At 45.1% G+C, this 12,866-nt stretch overlaps 3 protein-coding genes across 7 annotated transcripts in view; 2 read left to right on the top strand and 1 right to left on the bottom strand.

Moving 5' to 3' along the window:
* The window catches only part of LOC100273076 (uncharacterized), a 44,208-nt gene extending 39,368 nt beyond the window's left edge, over positions 1 to 4,840 (top strand). The window contains exons 4-9 of one of the 2 annotated variants that reach the window (XM_035959426.1): positions 2,327 to 2,941; positions 3,036 to 3,102; positions 3,235 to 3,323; positions 3,407 to 3,622; positions 4,105 to 4,242; positions 4,332 to 4,840. In XM_035959426.1, the coding sequence (XP_035815319.1) occupies positions 2,327 to 2,941; positions 3,036 to 3,102; positions 3,235 to 3,323; positions 3,407 to 3,622; positions 4,105 to 4,242; positions 4,332 to 4,478 (1,272 nt within the window). In that variant the 3' untranslated portion in view covers positions 4,479 to 4,840. The remainder of the gene's footprint in view (positions 1 to 2,326; positions 2,942 to 3,035; positions 3,103 to 3,234; positions 3,324 to 3,406; positions 3,623 to 4,104; positions 4,243 to 4,331) is intronic. The other variant, NM_001352619.1, reaches the window with a different exon arrangement.
* A 77-nt stretch (positions 4,841 to 4,917) lies between these two features.
* Positions 4,918 to 6,250, bottom strand: LOC100274387 (S-adenosyl-L-methionine-dependent methyltransferase superfamily protein). Its single transcript, NM_001148747.1, has 3 exons — positions 5,655 to 6,250; positions 5,413 to 5,526; positions 4,918 to 5,331 (listed from the first exon to the last, which is right to left on the bottom strand). The coding sequence occupies exons 1-3, from the start codon at positions 6,181 to 6,183 to the stop codon at positions 5,183 to 5,185; spliced, it is 792 nt and encodes a 263-aa protein (NP_001142219.1). The 5' UTR covers positions 6,184 to 6,250; the 3' UTR covers positions 4,918 to 5,182.
* Positions 6,251 to 6,346: 96 nt separating this feature from the next.
* On the top strand, positions 6,347 to 11,070 carry LOC100278444 (uncharacterized). Of its 4 annotated transcripts, none has more exons than XM_023300257.2 (18): positions 6,347 to 6,783; positions 6,873 to 7,053; positions 7,155 to 7,358; positions 7,454 to 7,631; positions 7,715 to 7,914; positions 8,430 to 8,695; positions 8,780 to 8,878; positions 8,956 to 8,989; positions 9,113 to 9,157; positions 9,364 to 9,474; positions 9,573 to 9,648; positions 9,728 to 9,984; positions 10,073 to 10,119; positions 10,209 to 10,230; positions 10,313 to 10,375; positions 10,462 to 10,503; positions 10,684 to 10,775; positions 10,897 to 11,022. In XM_023300257.2, the coding sequence occupies exons 1-17, from the start codon at positions 6,575 to 6,577 to the stop codon at positions 10,732 to 10,734; spliced, it is 2,085 nt and encodes a 694-aa protein (XP_023156025.2). In that variant the 5' UTR covers positions 6,347 to 6,574; the 3' UTR covers positions 10,735 to 10,775; positions 10,897 to 11,022. The 4 variants fall into 4 exon arrangements, with proteins under 4 accessions (XP_023156025.2, XP_008647690.2, XP_008647691.2 ...); NM_001352621.1 differs by having other exon boundaries at positions 6,424 to 6,783; positions 9,113 to 9,142; XM_008649468.3 differs by having other exon boundaries at positions 10,684 to 11,070.
* The last annotated feature ends 1,796 nt before the right edge of the window (positions 11,071 to 12,866 follow it).

Genomic DNA, 12,866 nt, shown 5'->3' on the forward strand with positions numbered 1-12,866 from the left:
CCATGTACTGTTATTGTTGGCCTCGGGCGAGTCGTGATTGCGTCTCCTGTCCGAGGTTGGTCTCGGGCGAGTCGTGAATGCGTTTCCCGCCTGATGTTGGCCTCGGGCAAGTCGTGATTGCGTCTCCCGTCCGAGGTTGGCCTCGGGCGAGTCGTGAATGCTTTTCCCGCCTGATGTTGGCCTCGGGCGAGTCGTGACTGTGCCTCCCGCCCGGGATTTGCCTCGGGCAAGTCGTGACTACGTCTCCAGCCTGGAGTTGGCCTCGGGCGAGTCGCCCTAGGCTGCCACCACCTGGCTCCACCGCCATGCCCCACGTCGCCGCCTATGTAGGCACCGGAGCGTGCCTCTCTTTCTCTACCTGGCCACGTGGGAGCTCGGTGAGGAACTGGGCGACGACGACCTTGAGCACCTCGTTGCCGATGGAGGGGAGCACCTTGTCGTCATACTCTAATTCGAGGGAGGTGAAGATGGTGGGGAGGTGGTCCCTGAGTTGGAGGAGAAGTTGTGTGGCGATGACGGGGTCTGGGCACGGGCGAAGGCGCTGGGACGCGGGATCCAAGGGCCACGGGCGTCGCCTAGGGTTTTGGAGTGGATCAGAGTTGAGGGAGGAAGAGACGTCGGTCTCAAAACACCATTGAGAGAAGATGAACAAGCGCCCCTGCTAACGAATGTGGAAGGAGCTAATGGTGAGGACGGATCCCATCCAGCCACGATTCCTTCCAGGAGCGAGCACATGGATTCAAGGATGGAAGGCGTAGGCGAAGATTGCTTCCCGGGTCTGGTGCGGCAACTGGGAATTCCATCGGTTTCCTTGCGCGGGTTTCCTTTCCAGATCCAGCGCAACAACGTGGTTTCCTTGCAGCGGGGAGGCGCACACGACGGGATGTGGAGGAGAGGGGCGGGGGCATGGTGCACGATGACGGGGGCGTGCGCTCGTGGGGATGGGGTGTGCGGACGCGGCTGATGCGGGCGGGGGGCAGGGTGTGGACGCTGACGCTAGACTCTTAATAGAGTAGTATCGATACGGGGTATTTAGAGGGAACTGCTACAGGAGATGGAAAAGTAGGGATGAAATGTTGACGATGTGACACAAAAAGAGATATAGGGGAGAAATTTAGGGAGAACCGCTGCGGACAACCGTAACTGAACAAGCCCGTATGAGGCTGTCTGTAGCTGCGTCCGACGGCCGTCCTCTCCTCTACCTCTGTTCCTGTTTAGCGTCACTCTGCGGCTACATCGCTCGTCCCTATGCTTGCCTCTATGCTCTACAACTCTAGAGTAATGCATAGGACCGTGCCAGATGTAGCGGGTTGCAAGCTGCCCCCTGCCCTCGAAACCAGTGCATGACGTGGGCCCCTTCTAATTGTTAGTAGATGAAAATTGATAGTGGATGAAAAATAGGTATAGAAAATAATATTTTATGGTTGTAATGAGGTATAAGGGGAGAATTTAAAGAGAACAACTGTGGGAGATGAAAAAGTAGGGGATGAAATGTTAATGATGTGACGCAAAAAAATGATATATGAAGAAAAATTTAAGAAAACCGCTACGGTTAGTATGAGAGAACAGCTTCTCCCCCATCCACGTGGGGTGAGTTTTAGGGGGAAAGGTTGGAGTGGTTTCTCACCCTAAATCACACCCTACGTGGGGTGGGGGAGGTGTAGGGGACTCCATTGGAGCTGGTCTGACTGCCCTACCAATCCAACAGAAACAGGTTGACAGTCCTGATCGAGACATCATAAGGTTATTCGCAGCGATTTCCTCTAAATTTTCTCCTTTATATCACTTTTTTCGTCACATCATTAACATTTTACTCCTATTTTTTCATCTCCCGCAGCGGTTCTCCCTATACCCCACTACAACTATATAAATATCATTATCTAACACTATTAATTTTTTATTACCATTTTTTGTCAACTATTAAATAGGGGAGTACTGTGCAAGGGGTCGCTACAGTGCTCCCTTGATCTGGGGGACGTGCGCGCCCTCCCCTATGGCTGCAGCGCGTAGGGAGCTCTTTAGTGTCAGCGGCTGTGGGCCTAGAGGCCCCTACGCAAGGGGAGGGGGCACGGTAGCGCAAGCGCTGCGGCCAGTCTAAGTATTGTGCTGGACTGCATCTCGCTTTCATAACATATCTTTTAGCTCATAATGTTTCTTTGCCACTTGACTGAGCTGGTAACCAGAGATACTGGTACAGTATTGATGAAAAACAATGGAGCAGGTCAATTATTATATTATAATAAAATCTCCCAAAAGAAACCGATTGTGTGGCATTATCAATTGATTGGTGAAAACGACAGCTTTTGATCTGTGATTCCGCTGGCAGGTGAATGATGGTGATGCGAGAAAGAACGCCAAGCCGCGGTGGGTGCGGACCACGGTGAACCTGGACGATCACATCATCGTCCCCTGCCTGGAACCCGCCGCCACGTCGACCAAGCCGGACCAGGCCGTGGAGGACTACCTGTCCTGGCTGTCCACGGCGCCCATGGACCACTCCCGCCCGCTCTGGGAGTTCCACGTCCTGGACTTCCCGACGTCCGAGGCCACCGCCACCGTCGCCATCCGCATGCACCACTCCCTCGGCGACGGCGTCTCGCTGCTGTCGCTGCTCATCGCGTGCACCCGCAGCGCCGCGGACCCGGCGCGGCTGCCGGAGCTGCCGCCCGCGCCGCGCCGCGCGAGCCCTGTCTACGCCCGGCAGCGCCCCCCGCTTTCCGCGGGCCTCGTGGCGTTCGCGCTGTGGCTGTGGTCCTACGTCTTGCTCGCGTGGCACACACTGGTGGACGTCGCGTGCTTCGTGGCCACGGCGTGGTTCCTGCGCGACCAGCGCACACCCTTCATGGCCGCGTCCGAGGGCGTCGAGTTCCGCCGCAAGCGCTTCGTGCACCGCACGCTCAGCCTCGACGACGTCAAGTTCGTCAAGAATGCCATGAAGTGTGTAAGAGCTTCCCTCTTGTTTGCTACTCCTAGTTATTCAAGTAGCCCTCCTTATGAAGAATTCAACCAAGCGCATCTTCTCATGGATCTTGCAGACTGTCAACGATGTCCTGATTGGAGTGACTAACGCAGGGTTGTCGCGGTATTATTTTCGAAAAACCAGTGAGTGTAAACCTGTAATTCCATGCGTATCAGTATTCAATCATGTTCCACATTAGAATTCTGCACTTCCTTCGCAAAATATATAAAAAAAACAGGTTACATTTTATCCTCATATTTCTTGATGTTCGTCAGGTGATACCAACAACGAGAGGAAAAAATCGCAGAATATTCGTGTCCGATCAGCTCTCCTTGTTAACATTAGGAGAACACCTGGTTTACATGTAATTGTTTCATCTGTTTTTATGAAAATATCAACACTTACCTTGGATAATTTGTTCTGAACTCGCAATTTGATTTTGAGCAGGCATTGGCGGAAATGATGGATTCTATCAAGAACAATAGGGCAAAATGGGGGAACCTGATTGGTTACATGATACTGCCTTTCCACATAGCCATGCACGATGATCCTCTTGAATACATCCGCCAAGGGAAAAGGACAGCTCAAAGGAAGAAGGCTTCATTAGAAGCGGTTTTCACGTACTGGAGTGGGAACCTAATAGTCAAACTATTTGGCATGAAGGTATGATCTACTCAGATATCAACATGTTTTCTTTGGTTATTGGTTTTGATTTGCTTGTAGAATTGTTAGGTTTTGGCAGTTCGACGCAATCCATTTTAAGTTCAAACTGATCATTTGGATTGTTTAAACTTTAAATCCGAAGAAACAAACTAAAATTCACTTTTTTGACAGAGGTAAACCCAGATTTTGTAGAAACCATATAAGAGTAAGTAAAAGTCACAACTGCATGTATTCTCTCTAAAAGGACAAATCAAAATGCATAGCCTTGTCATGGACTGCTGTAAATTGGCAGGATCACATGAGTCTGAACGCTGTGATTTTTTCACCCTTACAAGTGACAGCAAGTTTTTTTTTGGGCATTTTGTTGTAACCAGAGGTCACATGACAAGAATCTGATCTTTTGCAAATTAACACCTTGGACCAGTTTGAACTCTCTCTTGACTACTCTGGAATGCTTGGCTCTAACTGTGAAACTTGTACAGGCTGCAGCAGCTCTCTGCTATGGTATGTTCACAAATACGACCATGTCATTCTCAAGCATGGTCGGACCTGCTGAGAAGGTGGAGTTCTACGGCCATCCAATCGTCTACATCGCTCCCTCTGTCTACGGGCATCCACATGTAACGCTCGCTAGTCATTAATACTACTATCGAACACTCGAACAACTTCCAGATTCTCATTTTTAATTATCTCATCTTAATGTGTGTAGGCTCTGACTATACATTACCAAAGCTATACGAACTCCATCAAGCTTGTCCTCGCAGTGGATGATGCTCAGTTTCCAGACTCTCATCAGCTTTTGGACGACTTCGCCGAGTCCCTCAGGCTCATCCGTCAGGCAGCTTCAACAAGATGACAGACACAAATAAGAGCATTTTTTTCCGGTAGAATGTAGACTGTTGGCGAGAACTCGCATAGAAATGCTGGACAATAACTTATCAGGAAATTGATGGCCAGGTTACCTGACTGGGGACTCCATAAACTTTCAAGAAATCATTAGAGGCAAATTGTAAAGTGTAAAGACTAGTATGTAATATCAAGAATTGCCAGTCTGACGGATACGCAAAATTCACTCAAATGGGTTTCATAAACTACACGCAGCTAATATTATCAGGAATAGAGCTCATAGAGCCACAGTTACTAGTTGTATACTTGCATATTTCACTACTGTTTAAGCATAAACCAAATAAAATGAATACAATTCGTTATTGAGCTTTCTGTACTGTCATAAGTTTCTGGACTTCTCTTTAAATTCATTTCAAAACTATCTTTGTACTACCACTGTGCACATCCTTGTCCAAACTCACATATCAGCTTTTAGGTGTTGCCACCACTGAGATCATTTGCAGTTTCAGACATCGGTTATCTAAAATCCTTTCTTTCACTCTTGTACAAACTTTCAGAATAGGTTGCAAGCAAACCATACAATGAGCTATCAAACTTCCATGGCTTAAGCCGGCGCTAAAACCTTGGCTATCGCAACAACATAATTGGAATTGGAAAAAGGGAAAACCCAGATGCCTCCTATCCTTGTTCTACACCAAGGCGAGGAACAGACGACTACTCTGCGCTAGGTTTCTCTGGTTTCTTGACCAAGATAAACAAGGCTACACGGTTGCTGCGGAATTCAGGGTGCCATTGGTCCTGCTCGATGCACGCAATTAGGAAGTCCTCCATGGCTGCCTCCAAGAAGCACTCCAGCACAGCATCTATACAATCATATGCAAAACATTTATATGGCGTCTGGTCAGTCCAAAAGGAAACAGAGGACGCAAAAAGAGAAGCCTTACCGTTGCGAAGCTCCCCAGCTAGAAGTATAGTAGTGTGCTTCCCTGAGAGTTGGTTGAGAGTGATCAGAAGATCGTCCACAGCTTCCTCGTTGTATATGACGTCGGAGCCAAGCACTGAAAGAATTGAAGGATCATGACATCAATCGTATTCTATGAAGATGAATCAGAAGCAGACAGGAGTTGAATGTCCATGCAAGAAACACAGAAGGAGAAGAAGAAAAAAAAGACAAACGCGAGCAGACCGAAATCGGGCAGTGGCTCCTCGAGCAATTCATGGTGAGGATTGTCGCCCCACACAAGCTCCGTGACCCGAGCGGAGCCCGGGACGTGGGGGTCGTCGACATTGAGGGCGACGTTCTTCCTAAGCAGCTTGAGCCGGTCGGCGAGGTCGGTGAGGACCACATGGGCGCCCAGCAGGGCGGCGACGCACCCCACCAAGCCGCACCCGGACCCGAGGTCCACCGCGCGCGCGCCGCGGAGGAGCAGCCGCTGGGAGTCGACGGAGTGCTCGAGGAACTTGGCGAGCACGACGCCGCTGTCCCAGACGACCGCCCCCGTGACCCCCGGGGTGGCCATGGAGGAGGGGGACTGCAGCAGGGACAGGCGCCGCCCGCAGGCGTCGAGCTCGAAGGCGTGCGCCGCCTGGCGGACCAGCGCGTTGTTGCGGTGCGACTCGGGCTGCCCCAGGCCCCACAGCAGCATCGTCTCCCCGGCCGCGCTCTCCACCGGTCGCAGCGCGCCGCCGTACGCGCCCATCCCACTGCCCATCATCCTTGTTCCTTGACTCGGCGGCGGCGGCGGCGCTCTGCCCTCTGTGTCTGGAGAAACGTGAGTGTTGGGCCGATATGGGCCGGCCGTTAGTTTGTCCAAGGCCCAGCGGTAATGGCTCCTCCTCCGTCCTTGTCCTTGTGCGAACGCAATGCCATCCTGCTCCTCCGCGCCCCACTCGATTGGGAGTTTGGGACGCAATTCAAAAGGGGACGAGGGCAGGTCAGGCGCTCGGCGCTCCTCACGAGCAACGGCTACCACACGAAACAATTTCCTCTTCCTCCTCAGCGGCACCGTCTCGTCGTCACCTCCCTCCTCTTCCCTTCCCGCGGCCCCCGACGCCCTCCGTCCCTCGTCGTCATCCAGTCATCCCCTACACCCGATAAAAGGTACGATGGAAGAAGCAGCCTGCACCGCTGCTCCGAGCCTCCCTTATCACTCTCCGTGGATCAGGACCGCTCCCGTCAGAGTAGTGGCGAAGATTTGCCCGGGCGGAGACCCCACTGGATCCATGCAGGTCTCCGCCCGTGTTCCCGATCCGGCTAACTCCTCCTCCGCTTCCGTCTCATTCGTCCCCATAATCAAGGAGTCTGCTCTTTCTAAGTGAGTCTGGTTGCTTTTCCTCTAGCTTATTTAAGATCCGGCCGATCTCATCAACTAATCTGACTTATTTTGGCTTTGGGTTGCTGAAGTATGACCCACCGCAAACATCGCGAGCACAAACTCGATTGGTGCTATCTCAACGACGATTCGTACACAGACATTTTTCACAACGAGGTTAAACAGCTTGTGGATAAAATCTTCTCCTCTGATGGCCACAACCACGCATGTGTAGTCACTTGCGGTTCCACTAGCAAAACCCACCTTGTTATAGTATGTTTCTTTCATTTATTTATATTCATGCTAATTGTAAGAATTGCATATCTTAACTGCATGTCTTCAATCAAGCTCACTCAATTAAATTTCCAATTCAGGGGTCCGATCATCAACCGGGCTTGCTCACTATGGCCATGGAGCGAATATTTGACTATGCCAAACCTATTAGGGCAACTGTCAGTGTTTCCTCTTATCATGTGCTTCAAGACAGCCATGTCTTTGATCTTTTGGATCCTAAGAACAACGAGGTCCTTGTGCGAGAGGATGCTGATGGAAGGACTCATCTGAAGGGCCTCTCTATGGTATCCTATTTTCTTACACTTTTTTTTTTCTGAATTCATGTTCTTGTCTTTTCATTTTCTCAATCACACAAACTGAAATTAATCAATTAACGCAGGTTGAAATCAATTCAATTCAGGAGTTTCAGAATTTGTGTTATGATAGTGACAAACACCAAAATCGCACCAAAGTTTCCAAAGCTAAAGGACACAATGGTTTTATTATTTTTATTTCTAAATCTGATCAGAATGGCAAAGAATCCTCTGTATCAAAAATGCATTTTCTTGAGTTGGCAGGTATGTACTTTGCATACGTGAACTGCAATTTTATATTCTACATTATATGACTAAATAAAATTTTATTCTTTAATTTTTATTAGACCATATCAATGATAAGCAAAAGAGCCATGGTGAAAGATTTGTTCAACAAAATTCCAAGAAGTCCTTATATGCCGTGATGGATGTTGTGCAAGCTCTAAACAGCCACCAGAGCTTCATACCCTATAGAAAAAGCAAAATAACCCATATTTTGCAAGACTCTTTATCCAAGACAGGTGGTGCTTTATTAATAGCATGTTTGGTAAGGATAGTTGGTCTTAATATTTTGTATTATGTATTTCTTTTTGGTGATTTTTAAGATAAATATTAAGAAAAATAAATGACTTCACATATCATAGATTAAATGTTTACATTATTTTATGTTTATTGTTATTTTTTGTCGGTTTTGATAAAAGAATCTCTATAAAGTTGAAGGTGGTTTTAACAATGTTGCTCAACAACATATTTCTTAAAATAAAACATATAAGTATATTCTGTATTGCCTTTTGTTAAAACTCAAAAGATAGTATATCCATGTAGCTGCTAAAAAAGAATGTATACAGATACATTTTTTGTTGTCGCTATTCTATATCTTCTTTGTTGTTTTTGTTTGACAGAATACACATTTCTAAAGTTAGGTTGCATTATTTGTTATAACATTCTATATTTTACCTTACCATACTATTGGAATTGATGCATTGTTATTGCTACTATGCCAATCTAATGCTATGCATTCTTGTTACTATGCCGATCTAATGCTATGCATTCTTAGTGTAGGATGAAGTCTCATGCCAAGATGCAATCTCTACTCTAAGCTTGGCTTCACGCTCAAGCCAAGTGGTCAATGAACAACGGTACAACTTATCCTTAATCACAAAAGGTTGTTCAAAGTCAAATGTAAAGCTTTCAGTGAACAATAAGAATTTGTCAAGATCGTTATTGTCTTCTATCCAACAACAAAGTCCCGTGCTGGAGAAGCCATACAAAACCCAAGTTAATAACATTGCAGTAAAAGCAACAAGATCTCTCAATGCCAATAAGAGGTCGAATTCTGATTTTGGAATTACTACATTTGGTACTAGCATTCTATCAACATTTAAAATAATAATCATTTTGGTGTTATTCAGATCTGAAACAAGCACACATTCAGCAAAAAAGACTGTAAACTTAGTCTCTGCTTCGATTAATTTGAAACACTCTGGTGCTAAGTCTATTCTAAGGGAAAGGTAACACACTATTAATTAAGTAATGGTTATTTTAATGCTTTTCACAGTACCACTAAAATTGACATTTTATTGACCAGGAACTTCTTTATTCCAACTACTAATTCATCAAAGGTACATAATAGACTAGTTTTATCTAGTATTTTCACATAGTATATTACAATATGTGAAATTGACACTAAAGTTGTCATCCTTATATTACTAACTAATCTAAGTTGCAATTTATGAATTATGTAGGAAGATAAGAAAACTTTTGTGACAACTGCGGTAAGGAAACATGAGGTTTGTATACTTAGCATCTTATATCTACACTTGCCATTGACCATTAGTGAACATATTTATATTAGAGTTTTCTATATCATTTCATAGGCGGTAGATACATCAATTTGCATGGAAATTTGAGCCCTCCCACCAATTGAGACACTAACTTTTTTTATTGCCACTGCAAGCATATGCTAGTATTACAACTAACTATTGCAATATATTAGAGCGATATGCAGGAGAATCACAATGGCACAAAAAATATTGTAGTATCATCTGAAATGCAAGTAGTACCTTGCAGCATGAAAGAGATAGTATCAAGTGACATGAAAGAAGAGGTATGCAACCTTTGAAAACAGGCAAATAGATGTCATTTTGGTGTTTGCAATTCTAATCAGAATATCATAAATGTATATACTTTTGTTTCTATTTTCAGGATCATTCCTCTCCAGGTTTTCTTGCAGAGAACTTATTTGCTGACTTGGGCTTTACATGTTCATCTAATGCAGCTGGTAAAATATGTTTCAATTCACTTTATTTCTAAACGTTAGTAATGTATTTGGTAGTATTCTAAATTGCCTTCACTTTCAGATAAAACAACTGAGGAAAATCCAGCCACCGTTCTCCAATCTTCTCCGAAGATAAGCGACCAATTGAGAAAGATATCAAATTCACTGAAGCTTCTTAATTCTATGGCACCTAGTATAGTAAAACAGAAAACAGATATAGTTCGTCCACAATCCTTTGACTTAGTTGAAGCAGAACCAAAAACTCCTGAGGTCAACTTAAAACTTTGGCATGCTCAAGATGCACAAGAATCACTTAAGGCTCGTAGCACAGGGATTAAGGTAACTATTTTGAACTCATTACATACACTTTTTATTGTATCATTAGCTTTGGTAATAAATTGTTTACTCTTTTTCTCTACAAATGCAGAAATCTCTAGCTAAGGAGTGTTTGTTGTTTCTAAACAGCGCTAATAAGTAAGTATTACCAATAACATATTATATTATTTATTGTTGAATAGACTTCATTTATGTTTCTCTAATACATATTTCCGTATCAAATGCAGGGAGCAGTTAAAAAGTTTAAAGGTGCTCAAAAACCTTAAAATATTATTACTTAACCAAACATAAATGATTGCTTATGTCTTGCTAACATGTTGGTGATGTGTAGGGTATTGGAGAGAAAAGGGCAAACTATATACTTGAGCTTCGAGAGGAGTCACCATTGAAAGAGGTAAACCTTCTATATTGAATGTTTAAAAAGTTAAGTTTAAACAATATGAAGCGGAGAATATCAATTAAACTATTTTCTTCTTTTAGATTGATGATCTTAAAAGCATAATTGGGATGAGCAAAAGAGAGGTAGGTAACTCTACTATAAATATTTGTTTTGGAAACAATCAAAGTATTGTAATTCAAAAAATGTTGCATCGTCGCTGGAGATGGTGGTGCATATCTGTTAGTCAAGTATGTGTTCTAGGTGATGTTAGCACGCATGGTAGAAAAGCTGAGTTGCTGCCTTCTGCTTTCTGTTCCGTTCAGATCGACAAGATGATGTCAAAGTTGATTTCGGACTCGGAGATGAACGAGTAAGGGTTGTATTGATCTCTTCCCACTTAGGAAAGGAGGAGAAGGTCATAGTTCTAAATTTAAATATCGATGCTTGTTGTTATCAGATCGCTGTGGAATCCAGATGATTTTGGGTGTTGCTTGTGAGAATATTCTGATGTTTTGTTTTTTTAAAAAAAATTACAGGAATGTCTTCTCTACGTATAGGTTTTATACAGGAATGTCTTGTCTACGTAACGTATAAGTTTTGTTTTTAAAAAAAGAATATAATCGGGTGGAAGGCTTTCAGGTTTGCTGTATTAGACAAAAACCTATCAGTTACCCTGTCATATTGTGAGTGTGCATATTGTCATATTGTTAGAACTGTGAGAACAAGATATGTTTATTTGGCTCCGCCAATATTGCTTAGCGGCAAAGTATCTGTATCGTCAGCACAGTGCCTGGTGTCCTCTTGGTCACAACAATCTGCACTGTTCGCAGTGGTCTCTCCTACCCTAACATTGCTGATTCCTTCGATCAATGGCCGGGAGGGACACCCAATCCAGCGGCGGCAGCGGCAGCGGCACCAACCACTCCAACGCATTCGCATCGAGGAAAAGAAAGGCGATGATAAAAATTTTAAAAATCGCAGCACTAACTGTCGCAACTTTCCAACATCCAAAAGCCCAACGAAAGCGCATAGTGAAAGGTTCAGTGTAAGCGGAAGCCAGACTAGAACTGAAGAGAGATCCATGCTAATTGCTAGGCTTTGCTTGGCTGGCCCTAACAATAGTTTTGGTGCAGCTAACTATCTTTAGGTCGAATTTCGTGACTTGATGAAGAGGAAGCCCCTCTTTTCTTTTTTTTTTAAAAAAAAGTGCTGCCTCTTAGCGGCACGCGCAGCCCTGGGCACGATCCATGAATTTTCTTGGGCCAGCGAGCAACCAACCAAGGCAAAGGCATGGCCCAACACTCGTTGCTGGTCCACCGGGTCGGAGGAGACGTCGAATTCATCAAGGCCCTAATTCCAATATGGCGTCCGTTCCCTTGGACTCCTCGGAAACGATTTCGGTCACTCAACATGGAGTAAGTTCTGTTAAGTAACCCTACTTAAAGTTATGTGGATAAATACCGGCTTTGACCCTGAGGGGGTCTCATATCTCTATATAAGAAACTTGTACACCCCTTCATATTACAGAGATCAGAAAGAGGTCAGAGGTCCAACCCTATATCCTGTGTCTCGTGTGTTTCCTCTGTCGTGTTTATGGGAAGGGAGACAGATTCTCTACAGCTTTTTGCGCCTCTACTACTGACGGGAGGGAAGGGAGCGGATCTGGTGATCCGTGGTAACGTAGTTCTCAACACGTTATCAGCACGCTCTATCTCAACGTTGCTATGAGATCAGATCTGCATCAACTCTTCGTCAAACCGGCAGGTCCTCCGGCCTAGCCGAACTGTCCTACGCGACAGACTTCGATTTCCCTCTACGCAATCGAGCAGTATGTGTTTCTAAGTAGATTGGATATTATCCTCGATCTGCGTCGTTCAACGTCTTGAACGCCGTCTGCGCCCATGAATTCCTGGGGAATAGCGCATGCAATAGACCGGGTCACACCTTTTTTGCGTCGCTCGAGTGGCGTGCTGGTGCTTTGATTTCTCTACATAATAGGGATGTATGTCTTTCTCAGTACATTTAGATCTACTGTTCTATATTGTTCATCGGAAGAGAACGCGTGCTAGCCGCCTAGCCCTGCACTGTAGCCGACGGCTACTCAGCCACACGCGAGGAATGGAGCCGGTCAACCAAGCGGTTAGCGCGTCGGAAACGCTCCTGCTTCCAAAACGGTCGCGCGTCCAGTCAAGCGCCTGGTAGAAGCGCTATTATCTTCCGTGAAAATTTTGCATGTGTGCATGCAAGACTCGACTGAGTAGATGAAAATTCAAAGTGTGCCAGACCCTCGCCCACCTCCTCCCAACGCAGGCAACCCAGGACCTCTGCATGTGATGGCAACTAGCATTCGCTGATCTGCTTGTTCTATAAGCAGTTGCTAAATCATTTAACCTAATATGTAGTCCATTATTTAGTCTCCGTATATCTTTCACCGTTTCTTTTTATTTATACATTAACTAATTATTTCCTATCATAAATAATTAGTAGCATAATACATACTTAAATA

Source organism: Zea mays, chromosome 6 (assembly GCF_902167145.1).
Source record: "Zea mays cultivar B73 chromosome 6, Zm-B73-REFERENCE-NAM-5.0, whole genome shotgun sequence".
Taxonomy (NCBI): domain Eukaryota; kingdom Viridiplantae; phylum Streptophyta; class Magnoliopsida; order Poales; family Poaceae; genus Zea; species Zea mays.